This window comes from Sturnus vulgaris, chromosome Z (genome assembly GCF_052056855.1).
Source record: "Sturnus vulgaris isolate bStuVul1 chromosome Z, bStuVul1.hap1, whole genome shotgun sequence".
Taxonomy (NCBI): Eukaryota; Metazoa; Chordata; class Aves; order Passeriformes; family Sturnidae; genus Sturnus; species Sturnus vulgaris.
In genome coordinates, this window is record NC_142283.1 from 18,325,182 (window position 1) to 18,337,832 (window position 12,651).

Sequence of the window (12,651 nt, forward strand, 5' to 3'; positions counted from 1 at the left end):
TCTCTCTTTACCTCCATAATTACCCTAAGCAGTCCATGAAACAGTGATTTAAATTAGTTACTTATGTTTTCATGAATAAGTCTGATCTGATTAGTGAAAGCATTTTAATGCTGTGCTGACCTTGTACCATCAAGAGATTTAATGACAGCTAGCAACAGACAAATCATAAATTAAGACAACTGTACTATGTGTTAGGTACTTCTAAAAAACAAATTTAAACAAAAATAGTGACATCTCACCTACAGGGAAAAAGAAGAATTTAAAAAAATACTACAATAAATGATACAGCCATATATAGTCTCACAGGGACTTGGTTGCAAGACTCCTTGGATACATATTATGGCTTATTAAAAAAGGCTTCAGGCTTACTATATTTGATGGAATAAACCAGGAATAAGAAAACTGCAAAAAAAATAGAAGCAAAATATTTTGCATAAGGACTGTTCACACTTTTAAGGGTAAACAAAGCTTTGAAGTACATATTATAGTATTTTTTGAAAATATAAGCTTTGGAATTATTTCAAGTGGAGAGTTTACCCCTGGAGATACTAGCTAAAGAAATACTACAGGAATAAGGAATTATATGGAAAAAACTTTGAAAATTTTCATAGTGCCGTTTTTACTCCATTAGTGCCAACAGAAAAACATAGCTATTAGCAGAACCTGAATTTCACTCTCAAGATTTGCTGAAGCTCCTTTTTGTCCTAAAAACAAGATGTTCTTTTTTTCACCCTTGTTCAAATCTATGTTTACAAAACAATCTTCCCCGTAACTTTTAAACTACTTCTAGTATGTTCATTATCTGTATTTTAGGCACTGTGAAAGAGAAAAGAAGCTGAATCTTACACTGTTGAAGAACCATGCTTTTCGATATTTCCCAGTGAAAAATAATGGCAGTAACACAATTTTAGTTCATTGGGTTTGGCCTTTTTTTCTTTAAATACCCTAAGACATCTTTATGCTCAAAACAAAACCTCTAAGGAACCTTTTATCATAGAAGAAATATATATGTATGTAAGTTTTCACAAAGAGAGCATGCAATTGTTGGGTTGAATTTGATTTAACAAGTATTTACATAAAAGATAAAATACAAACCTACAGATACTCCCTGCAACTTTGCAGTGGAGTAACTAAAAGAATTTCAGCAAAATCTGCTTACTTGGGCCTACCTGTTTTAATTTTTTCTTTTGTCCATAAAAATGGAGGCCTTTGTTTTCTCTTTCCTTTAGATATTCTACCTATTTGGTTAAAATTTAGATTTTGAAGCTCATCTGCATCATCAAAGAAATCAGAGAGAAAACCATCATGAGCAAATGAATTATGTGGGCCTGGGGATGAAGAATCATTCCACAGGGGTTGGTCAATCTGAATTTCTGGGCTTTTAAATGCTGTGTCTCTCAATTCTTCTAGAAAACTTTTAGAGCTTTCCTGAGGTGCACAGTCACTGAAAGTTGCAAAGAAATCCTCTTTCTCAGAGTCTTTGGTAGAATGATCAGAGCTATCATGCATCCTGAAAGGCTGTCTTTGAACAGGGAGAGAATTTTTAGCTTCTGGATGAGAAAAATCTTCATAGTCCTTTGATACAGCAAAGAAATCCGGCTTCTTCCTTGTAATTACATCTGATGAGCATGCATTCTTTTGCATACAACTCGGAAGATCAGACTTAAAAAAACCCTTATGACGATTCAGTGGAGGAATTAAAGCTTCAGAATTCATATGAGATGTTCCTGGTAGAGAAAAATTTGAACCATTTTGTTTGGAGAATGAAAATTTAGCTTATTTTTTACATTTTACAGAAAATCAAAATGTCATTGAGCATTGTGATTGCAGTCTGTTTCATCAGAATAACTGACCTTACTGTAATTAGAAGATAAAGATTCCAATACATTCAGATTTTTCGCCTGGTTTCAAAGGAGACACATTTTCCTACTAATTCAAAATATTACCTGTGCTGGTTTGAGCCTTATCAAGCAGCTCTAAAATCTGAAAATTTTGTTTATTATCAAGATGCAATGTGCTGAAATTATTCTGGTTTTCTGTGTGTGATGCACCTTTCACTGGTTTTTTTAGAGCAGCAGTATTTAGGCTGTATGAAGATATCATGTCACTGAAATGCTGAAACAATAAGGAAAGTATTTGTCAGGAATGTTTATGGTACATGTCTATACTGCCAAGTACAAAAAGTTAAATCAGTTGCTAAGATTCTAAGACGCATAAATTTTTGTTTACTGGAACAAAAAAAAAAAAAAAAAAAAGACCTACCAAAGGAGCAGAGACGTGCAGTACACAATGTACCACCTGTCTTAAATCTATAAACAGATTAAGTAATAGTCTCTGTCTTGGAACACAGGAAAAGCAATATCTTAATGCAGTTTATTCTCTTTCCTTACTCCAAGACGTAGGAAGCAGTGTCTGTAATGAACTGGCACCTATCATGCATCACACAGGAATTTACCTGAGCTTTTTCTGTCAATAAAGATGGCTTTGCACATATACAGTTAAAACAATAGTATGCATAATTTCACATTCAGTGCCCAAATACCTGTTCACTTGCTCCTTTACCTTAATAGAATGCTTCACCCTAAATGAATGGTATCTTCCACCATTTTCCTGAATGATAAAATATGTACATTTTTTTATTGAAGTGGATGACTATATTCAGTCTATAATTTTCCCAGACTTGACCCATCTGGAACAGTAGGAGCACACAATTCTTCATCTCTAGGGCTCTGTCAAACACTTAGTACTATGAATGGCAAGTGGTGGGTTTACTATAGGAAGGGAAGGAGGCAGGCAGGCAGGAAGGAAGGAGGGAAGGAAGGCCTGGAAATACTTAATTGGGAAACATCTTTTACATTAGAAATACACAAAAGCTTGCATGCTGATACAATACTCAGTATTGTGAAGCTTGAGGAGGAAGTTTATCTAATGAGTATTTTTACAGTTAAGGAAATGGTCTCATTATCTTACCACAAACAAAACGGTGACTTGATAAAATCTGCTGAGAATCAGCAGACTCAATATTTTGGATATGAATGATATGCTAAAACTTGTAATTAATTTTTAAATGACAACAGCAAATGCACATGTAGCATCAGATTTAAAAAACCCCAACAAAACAACCACATATTATAACAGAGCAAGAAAATTTTTCTAATACATAAAATAATTTTGGCCAACCTTTAAAACTTTTTTTGGAACCTCTGGCAGAAGTTCTTGGAGTTGATCAAAGCTTGCAAGAAACAACCTGCTCAGTGAAAATCCCTTCTTTAACATAAACTGAGCAACCAAAGGATTGATACATGGAAAAGTAAGTAGACTTTTCTCTGTCTGGAAATGGAGATTATTTTGTTAGATTGAGAACTGACAAACTTTTAATCTTTTTTTTCCTGTTACTACGAAGTCTCTTACTGAATAAGTTCTAGAGTATACCACAGAAAGACATCTTTCAAACAGTGCACTTTTATAGTCCAATAAAAACTCATTTTTTTTTACTACAGATGCAACATAGTATCACTTCTGAAAAAGACTAAGTTCTGCATAACAATTTGACAAAAAGCAAATCTAAAGATGTTTCTTTTCAAAAGGTTAAAAGCAGTGAATAACTTAAACTTGATTTTAAAGTGCATGACCAGATTTACTATTAATTCTCCATTTCATAGTGAATTATCTAGATCAATATAAACTGACAAAACTGGTTCTGTTTTACAAAAGCTGTATTTGTTAAAGGCAATGAGACAGGTGGCAAAAGCAGGAATTGTCAGGGAGAGGAAGAATGTCACAAACAGGGCAGCAAGTTGAGAGTAGCTTGTTATCAGAGTCAGCTTCCTGTTCCTGACTTTCATAAAACACTGCCAGGATCAAATATCTTTAACAGAGACACAATGCAATGACTCCTCTCCATTTTTTACAGTATCCTTAATCTCTAAATTGGAAAACCTATAATCCAATACCCCTTCTTGAAAAGCCATGCCTATACCTGCTTTATAATGCTTCTGAAGTCTGCAAAAGCCAAAAACAATCTCAGCTTTACAAGAGTTCAAAGCTGTCGCATATAATGAACAAATCCATACATTTCATTTGAAAACCATACTATACAAATTAAAGAATATAATACATTTAATGGTGATGGATGAGTCTGTTCCAGCATTTACTGGAATGAATTAAACTAGTAACTGCATGAGTTAAACAAGTTTTTACCATCTCTTTCTAAAACAAGTTGGCAAGCAATGCCACCGACTTCAGTAATGGATCAGCACTGCTGAATTTGGCTTCCTGCCCAAGTGAGCCACTGTATGTTTATCTTTTACAATTTGGGTAGCTCTTTAAACCTAGTGCCTAAAACTGTAGGACTACACAAATTGGCAGGTAGATGTGGTGGATAAAATTCCCTACAGGTTAATTGTGGAAGCACAGGAGAAATTCAAGTTGCATCTAATTGTGCTGAAAAGGATGATAGAAATATATAAATATTATATATATATATATATATCTTTGCATATATACTAGAAATATGCTGCCATATATATCTGCCATATATATCTGCATATATATATACACACACACATATATAATAATGCTTATTTTAATAATAAATTTTAAGAGAACTACAACAAAAAAGCTTAAAATTTTATGAATCTTAGAAACAGGAAGAAAACTGTAAACTTATGGGAAGAGAAGCAAACCTCAGATGGCAGGACAGAAAGCCAGGATTTATCCAGCCACTCATCAGGACTGATACTAGATGCTATCAAAATGTTGTCAGCAATCTGACGAATTACCAATGCTGTCTCTTCAATCCCTGGTGTAAGAACTACCTAAAAGTGATACATAATATTATTGGCTAAAACTTACTCTAAGAAGTGTCTTAATTTGCTAAAGAAGTTGAGGTGAAAACTAAAGGTCACCCCGAACCAAAGAGTTGGTACTGCTGAGTAATTAAACCATGCTTATAATGCAGAAAAACTCCAACCTGTGACCACTAGCCTGGCTGCAAATTACCCTTCTTATTCATGCAAATCCTATGTAGGTGAAATTATTTGATTTATCCTATAGGTCTTTTATATGTGATCAAGTTTCTGTGTATGAGTTCCTAATAAAACAGGTAATTGTGAGATGCCCATTACAGTTTAAGAAGATGTGTAACATTTTGAAGCTGTAATTTCCAAAGAAACTACACTGCTGAGTACATGAAATGAAAAAAGCTTTGTCCTCTCTTTGTCCTTGTAACTTTCATTTAATCAGGTAAATTCTACACAAATCTTAATATACAAATAATGAGTTTCATAAAGATCTGCATTCAACGTTGGCAGCAAATAAGTGAGAAAAAGTGCCTGAAAAAATATCACTCCATTCAAAAATATAAGCTACCAACAATTTGGTAAGCTGAATTAAACTTCTGCCCCATTTTTTAATGTGGATTATTCTAGACACTAAAACAGATTTTCTAGATTCTAGACTTCCTGATTTTTAAAGAAAAAAGTTAATTTATCTTGTCACATTAAAAAAGCAAACTAGCTGACAATAAATTATTTTCTCTTCTGTCACATCAGCGACATAATATTGATCTGAAACTTCAAATTAAGACATAAGCAAGATTAATATAATAATTTATTAAATTATATTTATATTATAATATTATATTATCTATTATACTTATTAATTGATATAATAATTTATTAAAGGTACTATCTCAATTTCTGACTCCTAGTAATAAAAAGACTTCAATTGCTATTTGAATCTGATTCAACTTGTACTGCAGTCAACAGTGTTTTCACTGACTTCAGCAGCATTGAATTAAGATCCTCTCTTATTTCAGTAATTTTGAGCTATTGTATGTTTTTGATGTAGAAGGTACACTTGAGCTTTTTAGAAATATTATATAATGAAGATTAATATAGAAAAAAATTTACCTTCACTTCAAAGTCTTCTGACTTCTGTGTAAGTTCAATTAGAGTGGCATAAATTAAGACAAGGTTAAGCACAGTATTTCCCTTGAGACTGTACCTGTAAAACAGTTTCAGTGGATCATTAATATTTAATATGCACATGTAATAATCTCAAACAATTTGTTCCATGTCTTAATAAATATATGTTTTATTTCCTGGAATTCAGAATACTGATACAGTTTGAGCATTAATATCTGTGGAAAGAGCACTAGAATACATTAAGTGACAGACTGCTGAAGGATGTACTGTAAGGAAAGAAAACAGTCAGTCTACAGAAAAGCAAGTCTGGTCTGAAGCAAAAGGTCTGGATCAAGGTCAGTCACTGGAGACACTGGAGGAAAAACAGAGAGGAAATTACCACTTGCTTATAGAAAATAAAATCTGAAAAGAAGTAATAAAGTAATGTTTGTACACTATATCAACAAAAGTTGTGCTTCCATAGCTAAAGGAGAACTACTGATGCACAGGAAGAACACTTGAAGAATGATTCCCTGTTACAAATTATATACAGTAGTATTAACACAGTAATTCATTGCCATGCATTTGTAGGGGTTAATTTACTTCAAACAGATGTAAGAGTAGTTCCAGTATTTCATATCCTTAGAATTGTGAAATTTCTGGACCTGTTGATTTGAAATGCACCTCATGTTAGTATTGCCTTCATCAAACTCTGTTATTTTATAACAACCATTTCTTTACCATTTATGTAAGACTAAAAACAGCCTTGCAAATAAGAAACAACTTTTCTAACATTTTGGTTACAATTTCACTGAGTTTTTCAGTAGAAGCATGACAACATTGTAATTAATTGAAAAACTCAAAGCACACTAGAAATATGAGCTTACAATATTTGAATTGTTATAAGAGAAATATATTCCTACAGAGAAGTTCAAAGATAAAAAAGTATCAACTTAATAAGCAGCTTTCTTTAGTGACAAGTTTGTTTTAAAAATACTAGGATAACAAAGAGAATTTAATAACTTACTCTAAACTCAGTCTTTCTCTGGAATAGAAAATAATCCAACAGCACGTATATTGGAGTGATAATGCCATCAGTCTTGATATTACAGTGTCACAGGAGTCCTCACAATTTAGTTCTTCCATAGTCTACAACAGAATTTAAATAAAGAGTAAAAACTAAATAAATACATTACCAAGGCTGCCCCAAGCTTTTAGTGAGTATCAATATAATATGCAGAAACTAGATCAAACACAAATACAGCTAAATAATGTAAGCATTAAGAGTACACATGGGAATTGGGAGAACTAGCTTGTATTCTCAACTTTTATTTTCTCGGGACTTCAAAAAGCTGATTCATAGCTTTATGCCTCTTCTTCCTTCCTCTAAGAAGAAACACTCAATACCTTTTTAGGCTGTTCTTAAGATTTTTTGTGAACTTTAATAATACAAAATAATGTTATAAACTTCTGAAACTTCTATAAACTTCTTGGCCTATACAAATCATATACCTACACTACCTATATAAAGTACAACATCACTAACTGCTTGTAGGAATATGTATGTTGTACTCCTAATACTAAGTGATTATTTTATTATGTATCTACCTTTCAGAAGCAGTCCTTCTACCTGTATTCTCTTTTGCTGCATACCAGAATTTAAGTAGTATGCTATTGCTCAAACTAATTTTTTTTTATTAAAAGTCGCACAAATTATTCTATAGACTAATTCAGATAACAATCTGATATGGAAGGAATTAATATGCACACTGGTAAGACAACAGAGCCACAAATACATGATAATTTAATCGGTTGTTACAAAATTTATTTGTGCAACTTTATATTTATTACAATATATTTTCAAGTATGTATCCTTTAACTGCATTTCATATAATCAAATCATAAGTCAAATGTTACTTCAGTGAAGAAACTGAGAACATTTTAAACTAGTCAAACCGGCAAAGACATAATTTTAGGGTTAATGATTTGTGATGTGAAACAATGCATGAATTATATAAGATTATGGGGAAGAAAAGGTATGTCAGAAGTCTGAAGATATGGCCCAGAATTGACCAAACACATAACAGAACTTGGACATACTAGTTTCATTTTGTACCTGCAAAAAGACAGCAGTACATTCATCTATTGTCAACACAACATATCGATCTGTACTTCCAAAGAGCCTTAAGGAGTAACTACTACTTCTTTCAACAAAAGTAATGCTGTACCTGAAGAAGCAAAATTATTTCATTAAAACTCAGACAAGTAAAATAATACTATTTTCTTAAAGGAAATTGATAACATATCTCTTAATACAGTTTTTTAACTTACAAAGTCTTGCTCTTTCTCAAATGCTCAGTTCACTTTAAGGCACACTTGAACACTACATATCACTGTAGCAGTAATTTAGTGAAATTAAATTATATTGTTACAACTTAAAAAATTGGCCAATTCCATTCTGGTTGGTATGTGTGTGAATCTCTAATACTAATTTATCAGCTTCAACAGAAAAAACTATATTCTTGTCTCTTAAAATGCTAATAGTGTAATTGCAGAAATGTATCAGATAGCCAAGTTGATATCTAATACATGATAAAGTAGAAAAACATACATGTCCTGAAAATCTGAAAATAAATAGTTGACACGATTAAACAGTAATATAATAGATTAATATTTTCACTCACTTGGATTCAAAAAGCTGAAGAATATCTGGCATATTAAGAAGACCTTCAGTTGTCAGAAATACATATGGAATCTGTACTTCCAGAAGAAAGGAACCACCATGATTCCCTGAAACATTTTTTACATGTATGAGTTTAATAAACAAAAAACTAAGCATACATCAAATGGACATTTAAAAATGCAGCTTTTATTCACCTCCAGTAAAATTCTTCCACTCTATACTTTTTTCCCCAAAATGAAACTCCTTTGAGTCTCTTTGAAATTATGCTTTAATTTAGATTTTTTTAGAACTACAACATTCCCTTAGGATGAGAAAGGGTGGATACAGCTTGCAGAAGCTGTAAACAACTTATGAACTTGGCACAAGTCTTTTATAAACCCACATGTACTACTACATCCTGGCCAAAACTAAGCTTACACTAAAATAAAAACACCTTCTTTCTGCATAGATAACCCAGGTCTGTTTGTCGAGCTTTAGCCTTCATAATGTATTACTCATTCTCTTCCACAGGCATATGAATGTAGCATTTCATGAAACAGAAAATATTTTCTTTTCGTGTCAGTCTAATTGTTTATTACAATTCTGGAGAGCACTTACCCATTTTTGGGGTTGTTTTGGGGAGGTTGGTTTTAAAAGTCATGTAAGTAACATTCAGATTTTTGCACAGATTTTTCCAGGCAGAATTTTCAGAATAATCATATTCCATTACTAATGAGAAGTGTGTCCAAGGGAAGTCAGCTCCAATTTGCTGATTATGTACAATAACGCAGGAATATCTACTAAGACTTAAAAAAACCCAACAAAATCTGAATAAAAATAAGTGCAGGTAGAATTACTCTCAGAACAAAATAAACTCAGTTTTACTTTGAAGAATTCTAACTGCTTAAAGTCCGTTTACAAAAATATATTTACCTTTCTAAAGTTCCAACTCATTCAAAAATTAATTCAAAATCAAAAGTTGTACTCTTTCTCCTACAATTTTCTCTCTTTAAATATCATATTTTCTAGAAATGTCATAATTTGTCTTTTCTTCTTTTATCCCCTTTCACCACCTTTTTTTAAAACATGCAAAAATCATGTTTTTCTACATATTTATCTAAAAAAGTTTTTCTTAGCAGGCAAAACAACATAAAGAATGTGCAGTTGCTTGTTCCCTAAAGTTCCTCTAAGCCTCATTAAGCATTCTTCTAGAGTGGACAAAGTTCTCAAGTCTAAAAATGAAGCTGTAGGTTCATATTATGAAAACTTTACTCCAGAATGGAAAGCATCCATGGAAATGAGTTAAAGCAACTGAAGTTTCAATGACCTTAGTCCCGACTAAAGAATTTGTTCTCAGGAATCAAGAAATTAACTTACTTGCTTATGATCTCTTTACAACTTAAAGGGCTTCCTTTTTTCTCAGAATTCAAATCTACAGCTTTCAAACCTGCTTAAAAAAAATTAAACAGTTGATGAAATAAATGAGCCTCCATGACTATGAATCAATGCACAACAGTAAGCAGCAAATGTGGAGCAACACAGGCTATTAAAATTTCAAATATTACATATTCTGTCTTGCTGAAGTCCTACACAATTTCTATTATACTGCTGGATGCAATGATATAGAAACTTCCTTCTCAGAGCCCAAGGAAAATGTAAATAAATTTAATGTCTCCCAAATTCACAACCCTATTAGCTTAAAATGAAAATTAGATGGTAATACAAAAGGAAGCACATTTGCCCCTTCATAAGTTAAATTTCTTTACACTTTTTATACATTTAGAATTTTAACTGGAAGATGTATCTAAGAAGGAATATTGGTACTACACAAATGCCTCTTTTCAAAAATGTAGTTGGATTCAGCTGTATTTGCAACCAAGTCATGAGATCTTAAAACAAATAAAAGTCTTTTTATTAAATATTATTATTAGTAAAAAGCACTGTGAACATGCCTCCTCCCTTTCAAAACATTCTAAAAGACAGGCTTTCTGCTTGTAAGAGCACAGGAAATCCAACTTTATTTTTAAAGGCAAAAGAACAGTACAATACACGACACTTCATAAGGTTCAAGCAAGTAGGATTTATGAAAGTGGATTAAAAAAACAATATAAAAGGAATCAGTGACTTGTTCTAAACATAACTATAGGCTCAAATTATAATTTTCCTGAAACATGTTTGTTTTACCAGCTGAAATTGCAGTGTTCAACAAGCTTGTACTTGTGAAATTACAGGTAAAATGCTGAAAAGATGAAAGTGCTGCTTGTATCAGTGGGGAGGTGGGATATTGGAAACAGCGTATTTTTGCCTTGAGTTTTATAGATTGATACATCTTATGCTGACATATTTAACAAATTAGCAAACAATATCAGCAACATAAAGCTAAAGGCAAATATGATCTGTACCTGACTACTCATTCAAGGCTTTATGCTGGGGAGTTTAGTCAACACTTAAAATCTAACTGCTCTGAATACACTTGCTAAGAAGAATGCTTGTGACCAATGATCAGCTAAAAATAGTGAGACAATCTGATCAAGATAACAGATGCAAATATAATTAGGCAATGGGCTGTCCACAGCTCCTTCATGTTCTGTTAAAAGAATCTTTGACTCAACAGATAAATTATCACTCTTGCAATAGGAAACATTAAACCAGAACTCTTAAATGGGAGAAAATAAAATTAAAATATAAAAGGCTGATGGAAATTAAACAGTGAGAAGAGTACATAGAAAGGCTCCTAATGGGAAGGGAGAAGCACCTGCACAAACAGGAATGCAGCAGTCTACAGAATAACAGCCACTTTTTATTTCAAAAATACACACAAAACAATTATTTACCTTCTATCCTAGATAACGGGTGAATGAAGGCAGCTTTTTCTCTTTCAGAGTCCATCCTTGTAATGATTAGTATCTGTATGAAGACAAGTAAAATACACTCTAGAAACAGTAAAACTTTTTTCTTTCAGCCCACATACATCTTTCTTTCTCCTCTGCATAGAAAACACAAGATTGAATAAACAGATGGCCAAACCAGAAACTTTGGAGTTTTTCATGATGACAATCATAGGATATCTCAAGTTGGAAGGGACCCATAAGAACAGAGTCCAACTCTCTGCTTCTCACACGACTACCTAAAACTAAACCATATGACTATATCCAAGAACTTTGTGAACTTGGACAGTCTTGGAGCTTTAACCACTTAGGTAGGAGTCTGTTCCAGGAAGACCACCCTCTAAGTGAAGAATCTTTTGCCTAACACGCCTGAACTTCCTCTGACACTGCTTCATTCCAATTGCTTGTGTCCTACTACTAGTCACCAGAGAGAGGAGATTGGCACCTTCCCCTCTGCTGCTTTGCTTGAGGAAGTGTAGGCTGTGATGGGGTCACCCTTCAGCCTTCTCTTCCTCATGAGGGACAACAAAAGTGACTTCAGCTGCTCCTCCTCTTGCCCTTGAATCCTTCTACCATCTTGGTCCCCATCCTCTGGACAGACAAAACAGGCAAGTTTGGTATCCTCTTTACATTGTGGCACCCAGACCTGCCCCCAGCACTGGAGCTGAGGCTGCCCCAGCTCAGAGCAGAGCAGGACAATCCCTCCCTTGCCTGGCTGTGATGCTGTGCCTGATGCTCCCCAGGACAGGGTTGGCCCTCCTGGCTGCCAGGGCGCTGCTGACTCAACTTGCCATTGACCCAGATTTCTAATCTCTTTCCACTGGGTTGCAGTCTCTTCTTTCCCAATTTGTATGTATAACCATGATTGCCCCATCCCAAATGGAGAATCTGACACTTAGTATATTTTATAGAGCTAGTGAGTGAGTGCTCAGCTCTCTAGTTTAATTTTTCTGGAAGGCCTTTCTACCCTCAAGAGAGTCCACTGCTCCTCCTAATTTAATATCATCAGTAAAATCACTCAATGTACTTTTGATTCCTGTGTCCAGACAACTTATAAAAACATTTAAGAGCATTCTCTTTAAAACTGAGCCTTGGAGAACACCACTGCTCACTGGCTACTGCCTCATGTAATTCCATTCACTGTAATTCTGAGCTCAACCCATCAGTCAATTGCTCACCCAACCCACTGTTATCA

The 12,651-nt window shown here is 33.6% G+C and overlaps 1 protein-coding gene across 1 annotated transcript in view; it reads right to left on the minus strand.

Moving 5' to 3' along the window:
• The window catches only part of SHOC1 (shortage in chiasmata 1), a 45,676-nt gene that overhangs the window by 1,449 nt on the left and 31,576 nt on the right, over positions 1-12,651 (minus strand). The window contains exons 17-26 of the mRNA XM_088156423.1: positions 11,403-11,475; positions 9,946-10,015; positions 9,187-9,374; positions 8,591-8,696; positions 8,023-8,134; positions 6,934-7,055; positions 5,913-6,006; positions 3,181-3,330; positions 1,947-2,115; positions 1,170-1,727 (exon numbers count right to left, since the gene is read on the minus strand). Coding sequence (XP_088012549.1) covers positions 1,170-1,727; positions 1,947-2,115; positions 3,181-3,330; positions 5,913-6,006; positions 6,934-7,055; positions 8,023-8,134; positions 8,591-8,696; positions 9,187-9,374; positions 9,946-10,015; positions 11,403-11,475 — 1,642 coding nt within the window. The remainder of the gene's footprint in view (positions 1-1,169; positions 1,728-1,946; positions 2,116-3,180; positions 3,331-5,912; positions 6,007-6,933; positions 7,056-8,022; positions 8,135-8,590; positions 8,697-9,186; positions 9,375-9,945; positions 10,016-11,402; positions 11,476-12,651) is intronic.